The 21,214-nt window shown below is 46.2% G+C and overlaps 1 protein-coding gene across 1 annotated transcript; it reads right to left on the bottom strand.

Annotated features, from left to right (window-relative positions):
* Positions 1–16,993: 16,993 nt before the first annotated feature.
* Positions 16,994–18,565, bottom strand: LOC4327296 (probable sarcosine oxidase). Its single transcript, XM_015789273.3, has one exon. The coding sequence runs from the start codon at positions 18,512–18,514 to the stop codon at positions 17,210–17,212; it is 1,305 nt and encodes a 434-aa protein (XP_015644759.3). The 5' UTR covers positions 18,515–18,565; the 3' UTR covers positions 16,994–17,209.
* Positions 18,566–21,214: the final 2,649 nt, after the last annotated feature.

Consider the following 21,214-nt stretch of genomic DNA (forward strand, 5'->3'; position numbering starts at 1 on the left):
ATTTTTTTGATTTAATAATGTCATATAGTAGCTTAGAGGTGTTTATAAAATGTTTAACGGATTTTAACACTACACGGGGGTGGGGAGGGATGGAGAGAGGTCTAGGATTTTTTATTAAAAAATCTAACGACCTAAATCCATCAATTTAAGTAGAAATCGATGATCGGTTGCTTGGAATTTTTTAAAATTTTCTAGTACTTTTTCTAATTCAATAGCACCACGTAGTGATTTAAAAGCTTCTGTAAGATCTTTAATGTGACGGAGGGAGAGCTGCTAGACTTAGTAGTTGGTCTATTTTGTGATTTTTGACTGTAAAAGTAATTTTGATTTTAGTTTCTCATTAAATAGAAAATAAAAGGAAGGAACTGAAAGGGAAACTCACGCACGTAAGTTCGGCAATATGATGCCAAAAATATTAGGTACGTTGGTTCCAGATGTTTTTTTTTTGCAAAATAGATCTAACCATCCAAAATAATGGGTCCACCAATTTAAGTGAAACTAGATTGTCGGATTTCTCTTATTTATTAGAGTGCCAATTGGCGACTTGAGAGCGTTTATAGGGTGCCACTTGGCAGTTTGGGAGCGTTTGTAGGAAGTTTTATGGACTTTTAGTATATAATAGATAATGCAAAAAAGATGTAATAAAAATAGTATCGTTAACACAAAGAAACTGGTGTGAAAAATATACGGGGAGTAATATCGAGCCCCTAATTTGTGGGGAGTAAAGTTTTAATAAAATTTAAACTAACTTGTGGGGAGTAAAATTTTAACTAAGTTTAAATAGAGGGGAGTAAAATTTTAACTACGTAGATATAAAGGTCTGATTTTGCTATGGAATTTTTTACTGGAATTAATACTACCGGATGTAAGTGGGAAAAAGATTAACAAAATAATTTTATTAGTGAGAATGGACCAACTGCAGTAAATATTTTACTTAACACAGGCTGGCGTCGGGAGTGCTGCATGCGGAACGAATAAGTCGGGAGGAGGTGGGAGGAAAAAAAAAAGAAAAGAATAGCGGTACTAAGGGAGTTAAAACCGGGAAAAGCGGAGGCAGGAGGGGGAGGGGGGCGAGTGTTACTCGAGATGTCGACTAGAGGGGGTGAATATGCGATTTAAAACTAAATGACACCTAATCAAAACTAACTTAAGTTGCTAGGGTTGGTGAGGGTGAACTCTAACTAAGCAACTAAGTTATATTTTGCAAACCTAGGGTGATAGTGGCTCAATTATATCTCTAGGAAAGTAAATCACACTCCTATGTCAATGTTTAGCAATCCTAGGGTGATATGATCTCAAGTATGTCTCTAAAAATGTAAATTGCACAAATGTAAATGCGACAATCAAATGAGACAAGGAGACAAGAGATTTTTCACCGAGGTTCGGAAACTCGCTGGTTTCCTACTCCCTGTTGAGGCGAGCCCAACTCCACCGCTCAACCACAAAGCCACCGCACGCCCCCTTCGTCAAGGGGTGGGCAAGGCGGGAGCCGGCCCACGGAGAGGACTACCCAAGCCTCGATCACTAGGGTAGTTCTTCCTTCACTCCGAAGGTGGTGAACTCCAAACCACTCACAAACCGGCGCCAGGCCTCCTCCACAATCTTCTCGGAGAGGTCACCGGGCAACTCCTCCACAAGCCGTCTAGGAGGCGGCAACCTCCAAGAGTAACAAGCAATGACCCGGCGTGCAGATGATCAATCAAGTGCCACACTAGCTCTTCAAATGGAAGCAATGCACTTGACTCTTGGCTAATTAACCCTCTAACACATTAGATGGATGGACACAAAGCTCAAGTGGGTGTGAGAGAGGTGCAAGGGGTGTATGCAATTGAATTGGGTGCCAAGAGAGCCCCCTTGCTGCTGGAGGGGGAGTATTTATACTCCCACCAACCAAAACTAGCCGTTGGGGGCGAAATCCCCCAACTTTGTGCTCTGTCGGTTTGACCGGAGATATGTGGCCAGTCAGACCGTGCTACTCTGCAACGCCTAGAAAACTAGCCGTTGTAGTGCTGTCAGAGGGCCCCATCGGCCCGGCCGGTCAAACCAGCGTTGAGTGGGCGGTCAGACCGGCCTCGGCTTGTTCAGACCGCCATCGGCTCGGTCTGACCGAATACGGCTCCGTCGGCTCTATATCGGCCACCCCGAGCAGCACCATCCCGGCCTCTAGGAGGCCGGTCTGACCGCGCAAGTGCCGCCGGTCAGACCGGCCGCCCCTGGTCAGGCCGAACCCAGTGAATTGCAAGGTGATTTTTGTGTGTGTGATGAAAATGTGAGCACAAGTGAAAATGCAATGAACTAATGTGGCAATTTAATCATCTCTTTGCTAGGTCATTACCCCCCTTGATAGTACGGCGAAACTAACAAATAAACTAGCAAATTTGAGCGCCCTACACCTCGATCAATTCTAAATTAAAGCACTAGTTTTACCGTCTTCTTTCTCTTTGCTTTGCGCCGTCAATTTTAATCCATCGATAATCATCCATGCGCACATATGACTTGGTCCTAACTTAAAATATATAGCTCAAAGACAATAGTTAGTCCACAATTAGTGCTTGTCATTAATTACCAAAATTAACAACGGGGGCCTAGATGCTTCAATCTCCCCCTTTTTGGTAATTGATGACAAACACCACAAATATATATATAATCAAACATAGAATACATGGACATATATTGCAATGTAAATCAAAAGCTCCCTCTAAACATGTGCATATCAATCATAGACAACAAATATGGAGCCAATGCACATTTCAATTTCACATTTCAACAAGCACAAACACATTAGCAATATTTCAATGTGAACTTCAAGAAATATTCATCCATGAGCATAACATGGTCACATATATATCAATATCACATACACCATTCATCATTGCATAAGTTCACATCACTTAACCATTTAACTCACAAAAGTCACAAATCATCCTAAAAGGGCTCACAAATAAACATAGGCTATTACAAGACCACGAAGGGTCCAAATGACATAGAGTTTAACAAAACGACAAATAACACACAATATAAAGTAATAGCCCATACCCATACAAAATATAGCCCAAACCACCTTAACCTATTAGATATGAGGGCACTATCCTCACTACTACTAGTCCTAACCCACAAAACATAAAGCACACTTTTCTCCCCCTTTTGGTATCAAGCACCAAAAAGGTCTTTACTCTTGTGGAGGAGAAGGAGGACGCGCCGAAGTGGAAGGATGAGTAGCATCACGACGACGATCATACACAAATGCTTGGGAGCTCTTCAACATTTGGACTCGAGAATCCAATGCACCCACTCTAGTGTGCAATCTCCCCATGGAAGCATTCAAGTCTCCAACATCCGTGCGCAAGCCACGAACATCCTCATGCAAAGCTTCATGCCCGGTAGACAAGCGTTGAATGCTTTCACTTAGGGGATTAATAGCCCCAAGTACCGGGTTGAAGTACTCGTTGGGTTGCATTCCAAAATAAGCATACTGTGGATGGAAGAAAGCATTTGGATCATACCCAGGAGGAGGAGGAGGTGCTGAGCTTGAGCTAGCTCCAGGATGAGAGGAGGGCGCCACCCTAGGAGCACGGGGAGCTCCAAGCTGAAGGCGGGGCTTGTACTGCTTGTGCTTCTTCAAAGCTTGTCTTGAATCAACCTCATGATGTAAGGGGCATAATAGATTCCCTGAGTGAAGGTCCTCTTGGAGATGGCAATCTCTTGCATCATGAGAGACACAATGTCGAACTGACGGCCCTAAATAATTCCATCGATGACGTGCCAAGCCACCCCCCCTAATGTCATCATTGTTGCCAAGGCGACGGAGGATGGTAGCTCTCACAATCCTGTTAACCACACTGGGGATAGTCCTCAAGCTGGCAACCTTCCCATATGTGTACCGCACTCCATCTTCATAAAACTGAGAGAGATAGTCTATGAAGAGCGGATTGTGGGTGTGCTCCTCATATTGAGGAGCCATCGGAATTGCCACCTAGAGATAGAACACTGGAGGGTGTCGGACATCCACTTCATCTCACTATAGTCTCCAGCGACCCACACTGTAGCATAAAACTGCCGGATCAAATCTTCATTGTAGTCTTGCTTGAGAGTCACAATTCGGTCAATGCCAACAGTCTTGAAGAGATCCTGCAAGCCCTCAAACTCTGGAGTCTCATTGATGTCTCTCCAAGAAATCCACTTATACTCTGCAAAAGCTTTCCCTGCATAAACTTGCTCATACACACTCTTCTGGAAAGCAATGTGAAAACGGGGATCCGGGGTGTCCCGAGGCCTCAAAAACTGATCATGGTGCCTCAAGATGGTATATTGCGATGGATTACTCATGTTCACAACAAACTGGATGGAGGGATCAATGTGCATATCATCACTTCCTTCATCCTCATCCTCTCCACTTCCACTGACATCATCTCCACTTTCCTCCTCACTAGCCCCCTCAACATTGGCCTCAACCTCTTCATCACTTTGAGCGTACTCATCTCCGCTTGACTCCTCACTCACGGGATCGGCCGTGGGCTCACGACGACCATGATGAGTGCGGGGAGGCATCACTGAAAAAAAAGGAGCAAAGGATATATGAGCAATGATTTTAGGGACCACATAGTGAAGTGAGAGGAAAGGGGGTTGCTACCTGTCAGGGGCGGTCAGACCAAGGGCCAAGGCCGGTCAGACCGCCGGCCTCAAGTCGGTTAGACTGACGACCCATGGCCGGTCAGACCGCCGGCCTCAATTCGGTCAGACCGACACTTTGGGGCCGGTCAGACCGCCACTGACAGGAGCACACCCAAATCCTTCCACAATCCACACAAATGATTCTAAAAATTGCTAGGACAATGTTGCACAAGATTGGAATATGATCATCAAAGGGGATGGCCTATTTCATCAAGATTGGAACAATGGGGGAAACTACCCTTAAACCCTAGAGATTGAAATAGACCGATTTGAGAGCAATGCACAAGAGGGAGAGAGATTTACCGGTTGGAGGGGATGAATCACACCAAGAAACTACCATCTATTGGTGCAAATCGAAGAACACCTCGTGCTTCACCTAGGGTTCCATGCCATGGATCAAAAACTCAACAAAAACACAAACAAATCCATGGAATAGAGAGAGGAAGCGGAGGAGAATCACTTACGGTGTAACCGGAGAGAAATCCGCGGTCAAACCGAGGGGATTTGGTGGAGAGAGGTGGCTAGGGTTTGGGAGAGGAGAGAGGAGGAGTTTTTTCGAGTTGGGGAAGAAGATGGCTGAATGGGAGAAGTTGGGACGGGTAGGAGAAGAAGGAAGAAGAAAAAGGACAAAAGTCCTGGGCCCACCTGCCGGCCGGTCAGATCGTCCCTATGTGGCCGGTCAGACCGCCGCACCTGGCCGGTCAGACCGCGCATATAGCGCCGGTCAGACCGCCAGGCCCCCTGCCGGCTGTGCACAGCCCTTGCACAACCCGGCAACCCCCACACAATAAAATTCAATAAAAAAAGATTTTTGGAGCAATTTTTGAAATGTGTGAGTTTCAGTATTGCTAACCACCCATAATATTTGGAGATTATGATGATTTGCAACAAAACTCACTTAAGTGATAGGAGGTGACCTTTTATGGTCTATAGGGGTGTCGGTGACATGGGGCCGGGGGTATCGTGACTAGAGGCTTGGGTAGCCGCGGTCACCCACGTGGCCTGACCCCCTCGGGGGGGGGGGGGGGGTCGGGCCCGAGGGTGACGTGGCCACCCCTCCCTCTGTCTCCTCGAGGGGTCGGGCCGCTCCCGTTTCGGCCCCGAGGGCTGGGGCGCCCCGACCCCCTGTGGTTTTGGCGCCACGTGTGTGGGTTAGGTGAGCACAGCGGCGCTCACCTAACTGCATTTATAGCAGGTTGGATGAGCGCGCCACGCCGCATTTAATGCGGCGCAGCGCACGCTTATCCGGTCCGTGACCGGTCGCGGTGTGTGACCGGTCACAGACCGGTCAGATCGCGGGTTAGGTGGCAACAGGCGGCCTGTCGCACGCCTCGCCCCGTCCCGTCGGAATGATGAGAGCTTCCTGGCTCTCGTCCCTAGCCGGAGCCGGCGTGCTAACTCCTGGAGTTGGTATGTCAGTCCCGGTCAGATCCATTCCAGGCTTCAGCGCAAGTATGGCAAGGAAGTCGCTGGCCATTAAATGAAGGTTGAAATGGGCGTCCACCGGGAAAGCGGGCGAGCGGGGCAGGAGGCGTGTGCTCTGCTTGTCAGAGGTCACTTCTGGCTGTAGACTAGCCCTCATTGTAAAAAGCATGTTTCCCTTCTTAGGCAGCTAGAGGCCCATGTGGTGACCCCTGACCAGATAAAAAGGAGGCCCAGGCCTAGGAGGAAAAAAGGAAGGAGGGGGGTTGGGACTCTGGGGAATGGGTTCTAGAGCCTGAACTCTCTCTCGCTCTCCGGCTCTCTGTATTCCTTCACGCACAGATCCACCAGAACACAGGAGTAGGGTGTTACGCTTCTCAGCGGCCCGAACCTGTCTACGTCGCCCGTGTCTTGTGCACTTCCTCTCCCGCTGACGTTCCTCAGATCGAGGGCGAAGAACCTCACTTAGCGCCCCCGGCCGAACCGGCAAAGGGGGGCCTGCGCGGTCTCCCGGTAAGGAGCCCCACGCTCCGTCAAGGGGTTTTTGGGCGAATTTGATTTTCAAATAACTTTTGAATGATTTGGTTTGTGAAATAGGTTTGAATACCAAAAACTTTTCAAATCTTCTTCTCTACCAAATTTGTTTTGAAATTTTTCTCAAATTCCTTCTCAATCTCATTTTGGCCAAAACTAAGAATCTAGATTCTTCAAAAAATTGCCAAAATGGCATTTTCATTCAAAAATCATTTTTCTTGCAATGTGAGGCTTGGAAAACATAAAGGGAACCTTTTTAAACATTTTCCAAGAGATAGTTTTCAAATTATGTTGGCTTGGCCGTTTTGAAAATACTACTAGCACCACTAGTTGATTTGCTCACATATAAAACGAAGTAGAGCACATGTAAGAGTGCAAAACTCCCCCTTAATGTGACATGCTCCATTTTCGCAATGAAGAACCAAATGGCAATAAATCCAAAGAATAAGAGCAAATAGGAGCAAATATACAAAATGCAAAAAGAAGCAACCATGGTGCACCATCTCAAGCCACATTAGAGAAATCTATGACATTTAACTCATTCCTCAATTTGCAAAAGCGGGTTTCATCAAGAGGCTTGGTAAAGATGTCGGCTAGTTGATCCTCGGTTCTTATGTGGCTAATGACTATGTCACTCTTGGCAACATGGTCTCTTAGGAAGTGGTGGCGTATGTCAATATGCTTGGTTCTAGAATGTTGGACCGGGTTATTGGCTATCTTTATGGCACTATCATTGTCACATAGGAGTGGGGTTTTGGTGAAGGATATGCCATAGTCCAACAATGTTTGTTTCAGCCAAAGCAATTGGGCACAACAACTACCCGCCGAAATATATTCCGCCTCGGTGGTAGAGAGGGCTACAGAGTTTTGTTTCTTGGATGACCATGACACAAGGGATCTACCAAGCATTTGGCAACTACTGGATGTGCTCTTTCTATCCACTTTGCAACCGGCATAATCCGAATCGGAATAGCCAACAAGCTTAAACTTAGCACCTTTTGGGTACCACAAGCCAATAGTAGAGGAATGCTTTAAATATCTTAGAATCCTTTTCACGGCCACTAAGTGACACTCCTTAGGAGCGGCTTAAAATCGTGCACACATGCAAACACTAAACATGATATCCGGCCTAGATGCGGTAAGGTAAAGCAAGATACCAATCATAGAACGATAAAGCTTTAAATCTACCGGTTTACCTCCCTCATCAAGGTCGAGATGCCCGTTGGTTGCCATAGGTGTCTTGATGGGCTTTGCATCCTCCAAGCCAAACCTCTTGAGTAGATCCTTGATGTACTTGGTTTGGCTTACGAACGTCCCATCCTTGAGTTGCTTGATTTGAAGTCCAAGTAAGAAGCTCAATTCTCCGATCATGGACATCTCAAATTCCCTAGACATCATATCACCAAATTCCTTGCAAAATACCTCATTAGTAGAACCGAATATGATGTCATCAACATAAATTTGACACACAAAGAAATCATCACCAATGATTTTTGTGAAAAGGGTGGTGTCAACTTTTCCAATTTTGAAATCCTTTGACAAAATAAAATCTCTCAATCTTTCATACCAAACCCTAGGAGCTTGTTTTAAACATGGTTAGGATTTTTAGGATCTTCAAAACCGGAAGGTTGTTCAACAAAGATAAGTTCGGCAATTTCACCATTTAAAAAAGCACTTTTCACATCCATTTGAAATAGTTTTATATCAAAGCATGATGCAAATGCAAGAAGGATGCGAATAGCCTCAAGTCTTGCCACGGGGGCAAAAGTTTCAACAAAATCCAAACCTTCAACTTGTGTGAAACCTTGTGCCACCAACCTTGCCTTGTTTCTTACCACCAACCCGTTCTCATCTTGTTTGTTCCTAAAGACCCACTTTGTCCCTATGACATTGTGGTCTCTAGGTCTTTCAACCAAAGTCCACACCTTGTTTCTTGCAAAATTGTTGAGCTCTTCATGCATAGCATTCATCCAATCCGGATCACAATGAGATTCATCTACATGTTTTGGCTCAAGACAAGAAACAAACGAGTAATGTTCACAAATCGAAGCGACACGAGATCGAGTTTGAACACCCTTACTAATGTCACCCAACACTTGGTCAATTGGGTGATCCTTGGAAAGAGCGGTGTGTATCCTTGGTGGCATAGGTGGATCTTGTGCCTTCTCCTCTTCCACTTCAACTTGAGCTTGACTTGGCATAGCGGAAGTAGATGGCTCATCTTGAGTGGAGGTGGATGGCTTGTCTTCCACTTCAATAGGCTTGACATCTCCAATAGACATGTTCTTCATAGCTCTCATCAAGCCTTCATCACCTACATCATCCAAATTCTCGTGCCCCTCTTGGGAGCCATTAGTCTCATCAAATTGAACATCGGCGGTTTCTTCCACAATACCTTTGTTCTTGTTGTAGACCCGGTATACCTTGCTATTTGAGGCATAACCTAGAAGAAACCCTTCATCACACCGACTTTCAAATTTGGTTAGTCTAACACCATTTCGGTAAATATAACACTTGCAACCAAAAACTCGAAAATAGGCAACATTAGGCTTCCTCCCAACAATTAGCTCATAGGAAGTCTTTTTAAAGAGACGATGCAAATAAAACCTATTGGTTGTATGGCAAGCGGTGTTTATGGCTTCCGCCCAAAAGGAATCGAAAACACCATATTCATCAAGCATAGTCCTTGCCATCTCAATCAATGTACGATTTTTCCTCTCCACTATACCATTTTGTTGAGGTGAGTAGGTAGCGGAAAGTTTATGTTTAATACCAAGATCATCACAATAGTCCTCGATATTGGTATTCTTAAAGCAAAGTGTCCCTTCTCACCACACTCAAGCACCTCAAGTTGGAGAGAGTCTTGTTGGGTCTTCTATTTCTTCTCCTATTTGAGTTAGAGCCCATTCATCTCTCCTTTCTCCTTCCCAAGAGATCATTGAACCTTCTAGCAAGAAGAGCAATCTCTTCCTCCAAGTCCTCATTGACTTCATTCACTTTGCCCTTGCCCTTATCTTCAACTTCGGCTTGGAGAGCAATGCACTTCTTGGAAGGTGAGGCTTCATCCATCTCCTTCTTCTTCAACTTGTACATGTCATTGGTGTTGATCTTCCCCAAGAGGCTTGCGGGTTTCATCCTTGACATGTCGGAGTTGATGAGCATGGTGACAAGTGTCTCATACTTCTCCGGTAGAGCCCTAAGCATCTTTTGGGCAATCTCAAGATCGGTGTAGTTTACCCCAAGCCCCTTGAGATCATTCACAATGACATTGAGCCTCCCATACATGTCATTCACACTCTCATGAGGCAACATGGAGAATGTCTCATATTGGATCTTGAGGAAATGAAGCTTGGCATCCTTGTACTCGCTTGTGCCCTCATGGATCTCGGCCAACTTGTTCCAAATCTCATATGCGGTCTCAAGGTTGCTCACTCTATCGAACTCCTCTTGGCTCAAAGAGTTGAACAAAGCATTCATGGCTTGGGCATAGAGTTGGAGGTTGCGGTGATCAATCTCCGTCAAGGGCGTGCCGGTGATAGTAAAGCCTATATCCACAATACTCCAAATATGGAAGCTCATAGCTTTGAGGTGAGTAGACATTTTAATTTTCCAAGTGGAGTAGTTTGTGCCATTGAACATGGGAGCCTTCCCTACATGGTTCACCTTGTTCGACATCTTCTCTCTAGGCGGTGAAGCCCAATCAAGAGAGACCAAGCTCTGATACCACTTGTAGGATCGAGATGTCGACTAGAGGGGGGTGAATAGGCGATTTAAAACTAAATGACACCTAATCAAAACTAACCTAAGTTGCTAGGCTTGGTGAGGGTGAACTCTAACTAAGCAACTAAATTATGTTTTGCAAACCTAGGGTGATAGTGGCTCAATTATATCTCTAGGAAAGTAAATCACACTCCTATGTCAATGTTTAGCAATCCTAGGGTGATATGATCTCAAGTATGTCTCTAGAAATGTAAATTGCACAAATGTAAATGCGACAATCAAATGAGACAAGAAGATAAGAGATTTTTCACCGAGGTTCGGAAACTCGCCGGTTTCCTACTCCCCGTTGAGGCGAGCCCAACTCCACCGCTCAACCACGAAGCCACCGCACGCCCCCTTCGTCAAGGGGTGGGCAAGGCGAGAGCCGGCCCACAGAGAGGACTACCCAAGCCTCGATCACTAGCGTAGTTCTTCCTTCACTCCGAAGGTGGTGAACTCCAAACCACTCACAAACCGGCGCCGGGCCTCTTCCATAATCTTCTCGGAGAGGTCACTGGGCAACTCCTCCACAAGCCGTCTAGGAGGCGGCAACCTCCAAGAGTAACGAGCAATGACCCGGCATGGAGATGATCAATCAAGTGCCACACTAGCTCTACAAATGGAAGCAATGCACTTGACTCTTGGCTAATTAACCCTCTAACACACTAGATGGATGAACACAAAGCTCAAGTGGGTGTGAGAGATGTGCAAGGGGTGTATGCAATTGAATTGGGTGCCAAGAGAGCCCCCTTGCTGCTGGAGGGGGAGTATTTATACTCCCACCAACCAAAACTAGCCGTTGGAGGCGAAATCCCCCAACTTTGTGCTCTGCCGATCTGATCGGAGGTATGTGGCCGGTCAGACCGTGCTACTCTGCAACTGCTAGAAAACTAGCCGTTGTAGTGCTGTCAGAGGGCCTTATCGGCCCGGCCGGTCAGAACGGCGTTGAGTGGGCAGTCAGACCGGCCTCGGCTCGGTCTGACCGAATATGGCTCCGTCGGCTCTGTATCGGCCACCCCGAGCAGCACCATCCCGGCCTCCAGGGGGCCGGTCTGACCGCGCATGTGCCGCCGGTCAGACCGGCCTTATGCGCCGGTCTGACCGGCCGGTCTGATCGCCCCTGGTCAGGCCGAACCTAGTGAATTGCAAGGTGATTTTTGTGTGTGTGATGAAAATGTGAGCACAAGTGAAAATGCAATGACCTAATGTGGCAATTTAATCATCTCTTTGCTAGGTCATTACCCCCCTTGATAGTACGGCGAAACTAATAAATAAATTAGCAAATTTGATCACCCTACACCTTGATCAATTCTAAATTAAAGCACTAGTTTTACCGTCTTCTTTCTCTTTGCTTTGCGCCGTCAATTTTAATCCATCGATAATCATCCATGCGCACATATGACTTGGTCCTAACTTAAAATATATAGCTCAAAGATAATAGTTAGTCCACAATTAGTGCTTGTCATTAATTACCAAAATTAACAACGAGGGCTTAGATGCTTCAGTTACTCGCATTACGAAACTCGGTGGCGCGTACGGGCGCTACGTAGCGTCACCGTATATATATATATATACATATATATACATATATATATACATATATACATACATATATATATATACATATATATATACATATATATATATACATATATATATAAAAGTAGTGTTGTAGTATAACAATAGTACTAGTAAGTAGTATTAGGCTCTGTTTCTTTCAGCTTGGGATTATTATAATCCAGATTATTAGAAGTAAGCTGAAAGAAACAGACAACTTATTGAAGTAGCTTATTATAATCTGGAGCCCAGCTTATTATAATCTGATAAGCTCATTTAGGTGAGCTTTTTCCAGATTATTGGATGAAAAATTACCCACCATGCCACCCCACCTCTTCTTTAGACTTGCAAACCTAATAATCTAGGCTCTAATAATCTAGGAAAGAAACAACTAACCGCTTATTCTACTGTAGATTATAACAATCTATAGTAATCTGACTAAATAATCTAGATTATAATAATCCCAAGCTAAAAGAAACAGAGCCTTAGTAGTAGTACCATTAGTATATAGAGTAGTACTACTACCACCACCTAGCAGCAGCAGCAATACTAGTAGTACTAGCTGCGCACGGGGCCCACTAGTAGCAGCAGCAGCAGGCCAGCAGCGCTAGTAGTAGTATTAGCAGCGCTTGTAATAACAGTAGTAGACTAGTAGTACTAGTACTAGTAGTAGGAGAGACGAACTGGTCGCACGCCCACACCCCCGTGTGACCAGTCGCGCATTAGGACCCCTACATGTAGGGGCCGCATTCTTAATCCATAATTAAAAAAAAGATTAAAAGATCTATGCTGGACAAGTACAAACTAAACACACCCAGTTAGATGATATGGCCCAGCTAGGTTTTTGGTCGGGCTGTGAAAAGCCTAACAAGAAAACGCTAAATGAGCCTAGGCCGAAGATAAGAAAAACATTATCACTTTCCTTCTTTTCGTAATCAAATAGTATTAGTATAAAGGAAAAGTTGTAAACCCTCCTAAATGTCACCCTAAGTTTGAGAGTCCTCCCTATAAAAAGATTTGTTGAAAATCCCCACCTCCTAATTCACCTTAATTTGATGGGAAAATTGCAAAAACTATCCCATGAGTCACTTGAAGCTTGATATTTCATCCCATAAGTCATTTTGTTGCAAATGCCTACCTCATACTCGGTTTTGATGAGACAACCATCCTAGGGCGCACGTGCTTAACCGAATCAGTCTATTATCGTTGATGTATAGCCATCACAGGATAAGCTAGCTAAGTCAATATAATCTTGTCCAAGTTCTTATATTATACTTATTTTTCATGTTTCATTGAACTTTTTTGTGATATAGAGAAACTCAGTACGATAATGTTTAAGCTCTCATTAGAAATTATCTTCAAAGAAGTGTTAAGGCCATTCTCTATATGTATTTAATTTTGTTATTTTGGTAAGGACCACACTGATACCTTATAATTTATGAGAACATGTTAATATGGTTAAGCATGTGCGCACAAGAGTGATTTGTGCAATAAAACTAATTAGGTGGGTGGGTATTTGCAACAAAATGACTTATGAGGTGAAATGTCAAATTTTAAGTGACTTATGGGATGGTTTTGCAAATTTCCCTAGTATAATACATTGTATGGCTATTTGGAGCAATTTCATTCACAGACGCATGTTTTCAGCCCGCCAAGGCCCACGACATGTGTCTTCCTGCGCTAATTTGGGAATCCCGCCGCGGGACGTTCCATCGGCAGCTCACAGATTTTCCTTGTGGTTTTTTCTTCGCTAGCATTGGTCCTAAGTGTCAATCGTTTTTTCTTTTAAAAGTAAACTTTCAGTGGGATCACCTATATATTTGTCACTAAATTTTTTAAAAAAAAATATTTGTCAATAAATTTTTTAAAAAAAAATTGACAGATGTAATTATAGTATAATTGTAATGTAATTACGCTGTAACTTACATGTAACTTGTATATAACTTTCAAAAATCTCTCCGTAACATGCTATTTCTGTGAAATGAAGGTCATGGGAATGAAGCATCTCACATGTGTCCGCGCTGTAGCTGTTTTCTTCTTCACTTGCACAAAACTTGAAACAGATCTAACGAATAAAAATTATTTAAAAGTTACATACAAAGTTACATTGTAGGCAAGTTACAGCATAATTACACTATGATTGTATGTACTTTAGTTACATCTGCCAAATTTTTAGCAGAAAATTTATTGACAAATATATAACGAGTCAAAATTTCATAATTTTGAACTAAAAATTAAAAAAACAATCAAATTCTAGAACTTCCAAATTAATTTCAAAACTTTCAGCTCAATTTCAAAGCTGTCAATTTAATTTTTAAAACTTTTAACTCAAATTTAAAGCTTTCAACCAAAAATTAAAAAAAAATCTAAAATTTAAAACTTTCAACTCAAAATAAAAGATGAGTAAATTGCATTCAAAGTATCATAACTTGGCATGTGGTTGCAAATTAATACAAGAATTTGAGAATTGGACGTCTAAGGATAACAATTTGATAAGTGGGTACGTCCTAGTAGAATAAACCGTCAACCTAGTATTTTGATGCAGCAGCTTAGCTTAGTATGTACCGTTTTGGTCAATGAGTGGCATGGTGAGAGGAAGGCCAACCCAATCTTGGATAGCAACTTGTGCCCAACTTGTTCAAGCGAATACGCACTCCACCAAGATATGGTGATCCGCTTCCAGCTCCTACGCATTTACACATAGGGCACATGGTATGACTATCCATCTTGCAGATGCGTATTTGGTTAGTCGTCTAACACAACCGTTGAAGTGTAAGCCAGAGGAAAAGTTTGCCCTTCACGGGACCAATGCTGCGTCAAAGTAACTCAGAGCAAGAAAAGAAGATCGAGCCCTTAAAGAACGCATTGTAGTTCAAGGCGGCGCTATACCTACCACCCATCCAGCGCCAAATGAAATCATCTTGGACAAACTCTTGTAGTGAGAAATTCTATACTCTATCCCAGAGTGTGAGGAATAGGGAGAGTACATGCACAGTCAGTGCACCAATGATGTTAGATATCCAAGTACTGCTAGCCAGGCCAACAACCACCGAAGTGGAATTTCGGTGACGAGTTGGGACAACAAGGAACAACTATAGGGCGATTAGTTGAACCGATCGCCCATCGAGCCAGTTGTCCAACTAGAACAATGAGCGGCATCCATCTCCAATGACGACCATGGCAGACACACGTAGCATCTCCGACATACACTACTCTTACGGTAGTTTGAAGCCGGCCTAGTAGGGGTCGCTAATGTGTTGGAGCTAGGGCCATCGCATCCGTAGGGTCCAGCCAATGATCCAGAGGTCTGTGATTCCTAACACCCCCCCCTCCCCAGCTCTTTGGGCCGACACACGTTGGGCCAAGCGACAAGGCAACTCCCGCCATGGACCGAGTCTGACTCCTTCCAAAGGAAGGTTGGCCACTATTTGTCAACGACTTTCAAGACCCAATCTAGCAACCCAATGGCAAGGGAGATGTGTGCCGGGGTGGAGGGGACGGATTGCACCAAGGTTAGCCTTCCCGACATAGCCAAGAGCCTCCCCTTCCAGGCAGGCAACTGATTATGTACTGAGTCCACAAGTTGTTGTAGGCTACTCTTCAGAGGCTGCGTGACAGAGAGGGGGGGATACCTAGGTATTTGCATGGGAGCTCCGTGACCACACATAGCATGATGTGAGAGAGTACTGCCATATCATCCTCTGATCACCTGATTGGAGTGATGGAGCACTTGTCGAGGTTAGTAAGCAGCCTCGGAACTACCCCAAAGCAGGAGAGAATCTCCTTGATCACCTCCAAATCCTGGGCCATCGGTGAAAGGAAGAGGGCGAGGTCATCGCATAGAACGAAGCTCTGTGTTTGACAGCACTCACGTCAAGCGGAAGATGCCGAGCTCACTAGTCCTACCAATGAGGGCATTGACCCTTCATGACCAAGATGAACAACATTGTTGGTTGATTTTATTGTCTAATGCCGGTTAGTTAGGACAAGAATAAAATCCCACCGTTTTTCCTATCCTAACTAGAAACCAAAGAAGAGATAAAATATATTTTGTGTGATCGGTACAAAATAGATTCGAATTTTAATTGAAGATAAGCCCCCGAGCCCCACAAGTGTCACTATATATGAGAAAAAGGAGAAGAGGCAGATGCTATGCCGAACTCTCTTTCTAACCCTAAAACTCTAAGAAAATCGCTCGATCAATTTAGGCACTGGAAGGGGTTCATGAGGTATCTCACAATAGAAGAAATGGAGAAGAGAAGAAGGAAAAGCGAAAACCAAATATCAGCTTTGATGGCTTCATCTCAGGTCAGTTAGATCAATTCCACATTGTTGTCGAACGACAACTGCGTCACGTCGAAAGACATGGTTCTCTCAACAATGGTTGGAAACGATAACAATTGTATTGCTTAGTAAAAAATTTCAGGGATCCCATGTTACATGGCCCTATGGGGCTATTTATAGCCCTATTACGGACTCCTTTAGGGTTTAGGTTTTACAAGAGAATTTGCATGGTTACCCTTATAATAGGGACATTATTGGGGGTATATTGCGTCCTTTACTTGCATGGGCCCCTAATGGGCTGGGTGACTCGGCCCAGTTATTGGTGAAGCCCCCAGAGGGCATGATGGCCCGTTGGGCCCTTTTCAAGTGAGGTCCGGCTCTTGGCGAAACCCGTGTCCTTCGCGGCACGGCTTCCACCCTGCAGTCCTTGCCCGTATAGCCCTCCGACAAGGTCCATCCTTGGCGAAGCCCACGTGCTTCATACCACGGCTTTCGCCATACGGTTTCCACCCATGTTGTCTCTTCATGGGATGTAGTCACGCCTTCTCAGCCTTCGAGCGTGCCTCCGGCCTGAGTCCTCGCCTAGATTCCTGGTTTCGGTAGGCACGGTCGAAGGTCCTCGTGGTATACCTCCAACACGCATAATTAAGCAGAGGTGATCATGTTTAGACTAAGATTCAAATTAATTAAGTGGATTAAATTCCAATACAACATCAGATTGAGGGGATCGCCTTAGACAGGTCAGATGTCAAATCAACCATATCCATAGCAAATATATAAAGTTTAGTTTTACAAACTAAAAATTGTTACAGTTGAAAGCACAAGCTAGTAGCAACTTGAAGAAGATTTGATCAGCTTGAAGAGGAAGTCTTGATCAGCTTGAAGAAGATTACAAAGGATAATCCAACAACTACTCCAACAATAATCACATGCATGATACAATAATACATCATATTTCATCGCAACAATCATTGAATTGAAGCTAGTTTCCCATGGCGTTGCCCTCAAACCGGCTGATCCTGAAGTGCCGGAGCTCCACCCCGGCCTCCGCCGCCGTCCTCGCCTCCCCGTCCATGGCCATCTCGGCCAAGATCCTCCCCACCGCCGGCCCCATCTTGAACCCGTGGCCGGAGAACCCGGCCCCGACCACCACGTCGTCGCCGAACTCGCCGCCGAGGAAGTCGATCACGAAGTCCTTGTCCGGCGTCATGGAGTACATGCACGGCTGCCGGACGACCGGCCCGCCGGCGGCCTCGACGTGGTCCGGCATGAACTCCTCGATCCACCGGGCGACGCGGGAGGCCGCGTCGCCGCCGCCGCCGGCCCAGTCCCGGCCGTCCGGGTCGCACGGCGGGCCGCCGTCGTAGTTGATCTTGATCAGGCCCGGGAGCTCCAGCGACGGCGTGCCGTACACGTGCGGGTCGCCGTGGCTGGAGAACGTCGGGAAGCCGGCCTCCGCCGCGAGCTCGCGCTCGCGGCCGGGCTTGACCTTCCAGTACAGGACGAGCGCGTGCAGCGGCTGGATGGGGAGGTCCACGCCGGCGACGGACTTGACCAGCTTGCTCGTCCAGGCGCCCACCGTCACGACGCACTTGGCGCCGTGGAACTCCTCGCCGCCGCTCGTCCTCACGAAGACTCCGGCCTCACCGTCCTTCTTGACGACGCCGACGACCTCCGCGTTGTCCCTGACGACGGCGCCCCCCTTGACGGCGAGCGCCTGGAACATGGCCACCGCCTTGGTCGCGTTCAGCACGCCGCCGCCGAGCTCGCTGACGGCAGCCACCCACCCGTCCGGGACGCCGCGGAACGCGCCGCCCCACCTCCCGGCGAGGTCGTCCTCGTCCACCCGGCGCGCGCCGGAGTTCCCGACGGCGGCGAGCAGCGAGGCATCGCCGGGCGGGCCCACGGTGAGCTGCGGCGCCGGGGTGAGCACGCGGTAGCCGGACTCGGCCTCGGCGTCGGCCCAGAGGCGGCGGGCGAGGCGCACCATGGGCGGGTAGTGCGCCTTGGCGTAGGCGTCGCGGATGGTGCGCGACGCGCCGTGCGAGGAGCCGAGGTGGTGGAGCAGGTCGAAGCGCTCCAGGAGCAGGGCGCGCGCGCCGCGGGACGCCGCCGCGTGCGCCGCGCAGCTGCCCATGATGCCCGCGCCCACCACGATGACGTCGAAGTCGAACCGGCCGCCGGCGGCGGCGGCATCATCGGACGCTGCGGCTGCGGCTGCGGCCATGGCGCGGTCGAACACTACTCGATGTGCAGGATGGAGTGAGTAGCCAGCCACAGTGAACATCACATCACACCAGCACAGTCTATTATAGAGGCGAGCTTGTGACTGGCGAACTAGTAGTAGTAATTTGCAACTTGTGCTCTTATAAAATTGTTTCATTGGAATTCACTTTAATTTTATTTTTTAAACTCGTGCCAAGTCATCGCAGAAAATCGTAAAAATTCGAAAACGCAAAGGATTGGGTTGGTGTAGGGATGAAAACGGTCGGAAACGGTCGGAAAAACCCTCTACCATTTCCATTTTCATTTTATTTTCTCGAAAATGGAATCGGAACGTATACTCGGAAACGGTAAGGATATCGGTTATATCGGTATCTCGGAAACGGAACCGTCGGAACGAGAATATACCGATATCGGACGGAAGTCGAAAATTCATGTCGGAAACAGCGAACTGTGGTATCATCCCGCATTTAACTATGTATGAAGATAACCTTATAATTTCACCTTTGCATCATTATGCTGCCACACAACACCGTTATATGATGATTAATAAGTTGACAATAAGATTGACAAATAATATAAATAAAGTTCAATGATACTTCAACATCAATGTGGCTAAAGCATACAATGTGGCTTACATGATAGGATTATAGCATAACTAATATTGTCCGACTTTTTTTAGGATATAGATTTGAAGTCTTCGAGAACACCAAGCTTACAAGCTGGCATGGCTTCAGCTGATCAGCTCCTTGTCAAATATCATTCATTATTTCATCATCAATTGACATAGCTATATCGTCGTCCTACAGTGCCACATTGCATAAGAACTTTTATGTTGACACTGTATAACTACCGTTGTAATTAAGTTTCATGCTAAACTAGACTTTTTGGTATTTCCAGGTCGATCACAGAGAGGAGTCAAGATGGTGGGGCCCGCCGGTGGATCCCACAGCCTTTCTTTTCCTCTCTTTCTTTTATTTTCTCTCTCTCTTATCCTTCCCTTCTCTCGGTTCCTTTTCCTGCTCTCTCGATTTCTTCTCTGTTTTCTCTCTTGTTCTCTTCTCTGCCTTTGGCTCCTTCACGCGCGCCCGAGAGGAGAGAGGCGCCGGAGATGGCGGCCTGGCGCAGGGCGGCGGTGGGGGAAGGAGAGAGGAGAAAGGGGCGGCATCGGTGGGGAGGAGGAGGCTGGGGCGGTGCGGCGGCGCTCGGCGCTTGGCTCGGTGGCACGGAAGCCGGCGGTGGAGCATGGGGGAGGGAAAGGTGGCCGGCTGCGACGGAGGCCGTCGGGGCGAAGGAGGTTGCGGCCGGCGTCGGCGACCTGGTGGCGGCGCCCAACACGGCGCGGCGGTGCCCCAGCGCCGATGAAGACGACGATGCGGTCAGGCCTAGTTGGCTTCTTTATTCGGAATGGGCTGCTCCTTAATGCCTAATGGGCTCCTCCTCCTGCTAGCCAGGCCCAGCCGACTTCCTTCTTCGGAATTTTGTCGGAAATTTGACGGAAATTACCGATAAAAAACGGTTACCGACAAAACGGTCGGAAAAAACCCCATATCATTTCCGCTACCATTTCCGAAAAAGATTACCGTTTCCATTTCCGATACCGACAATTACCGATACCGATTGAAACGGTCGGTGCAAACCGAAAACGGTAGCCGGAATTCTCGGAAATTTCCGTACCGTTTTCACCCCTAGGTTGGTGTAAGCAAGCATATAGGCGAAACTTCAAGCAGCTTTCATATATATGGAAAACAAATGAAGCCGGCTATTTCTTTAACCCGTCGGCGGCTATCAGATCAGGCCATGCACCGGTTAGCGAATACTAATGGAGAATGAAATCTTCTTCCTCCCATTCTAAAATTCTTACCGTTTTATATAAGATTATTATTTGAACTTAGACTATTTACTCTGAAGACACTAGAACATAACACGAGGTACAGATTAGTCTTGAAAGGTAATTTAATAATAATAAATATTTACTCAATTATAGTTTTTTGGAGACCTTGTAATTGTCCAAAATGCTACTTCCTCCGTTTCACAATGTAAGACTTTCTAACATTGCCCACATTCATATAGATGTTAATAAATCTAGGTATATATATGTGTCTAGATTCATTAACTTCTAAATGAATATGAGCAATGCTAAAAAGTATTACAATCTGAAACGGGGGGAATAAGAATTATGGAACCTTGGAGTAGTGACTAGTGAGTTCAAAAAACAAACTCCCATACTTTGCATACCTGACCATCCACAAATTGCAAGATGTTTTCTCTTGTGCCAAGAAGGAAAAAGGAAATCGGCAAGAGCACCATGTCAGAAGGTAGTGCGCTACCAAGGTTGTTGTTATAAAAACTAGCCCCGAAATCGACATCGGTAGCTAAACGCGGAAGAAAACGTCATAGGAGATCCAAAACGATGACGACACCGAGACACGATATTTGGTAACGGAGTTCAGCCGTAGCCTACATCTCCGGGGCACTGATTACGGGCGCTCCTCCCCGATCCAGCATATACAGCGTATCAGAGTTACAACGACTCACAGCCGGTCGACGCCGGCAGCCGCTCCCTCTCGCTATGCTAAGTCGCCATACGGTTACAACAAGCACGCCCCTCTATTTATGAGAGAACCTAGGATAGAGTCCAACTCATACTCTAGTCCTAATACCTATTATAACTCCAAGTCCTAAACTGTAACTGACTACATACACATATTCGACACAAACTCTAACAAACTCCACCTTGGCGAATATGCCACGCCAACTTGAA

Source organism: Oryza sativa, chromosome 1 (assembly GCF_034140825.1).
Source record: "Oryza sativa Japonica Group chromosome 1, ASM3414082v1".
NCBI classification, from domain to species: domain Eukaryota; kingdom Viridiplantae; phylum Streptophyta; class Magnoliopsida; order Poales; family Poaceae; genus Oryza; species Oryza sativa.

Coding starts and splice junctions, on each gene's coding strand:
- LOC4327296 (XM_015789273.3), bottom strand. CDS start 18,514: ATGTTCACTGTGGCTGGCTACTCACTCCATCCTGCACATCGAGTAGTG.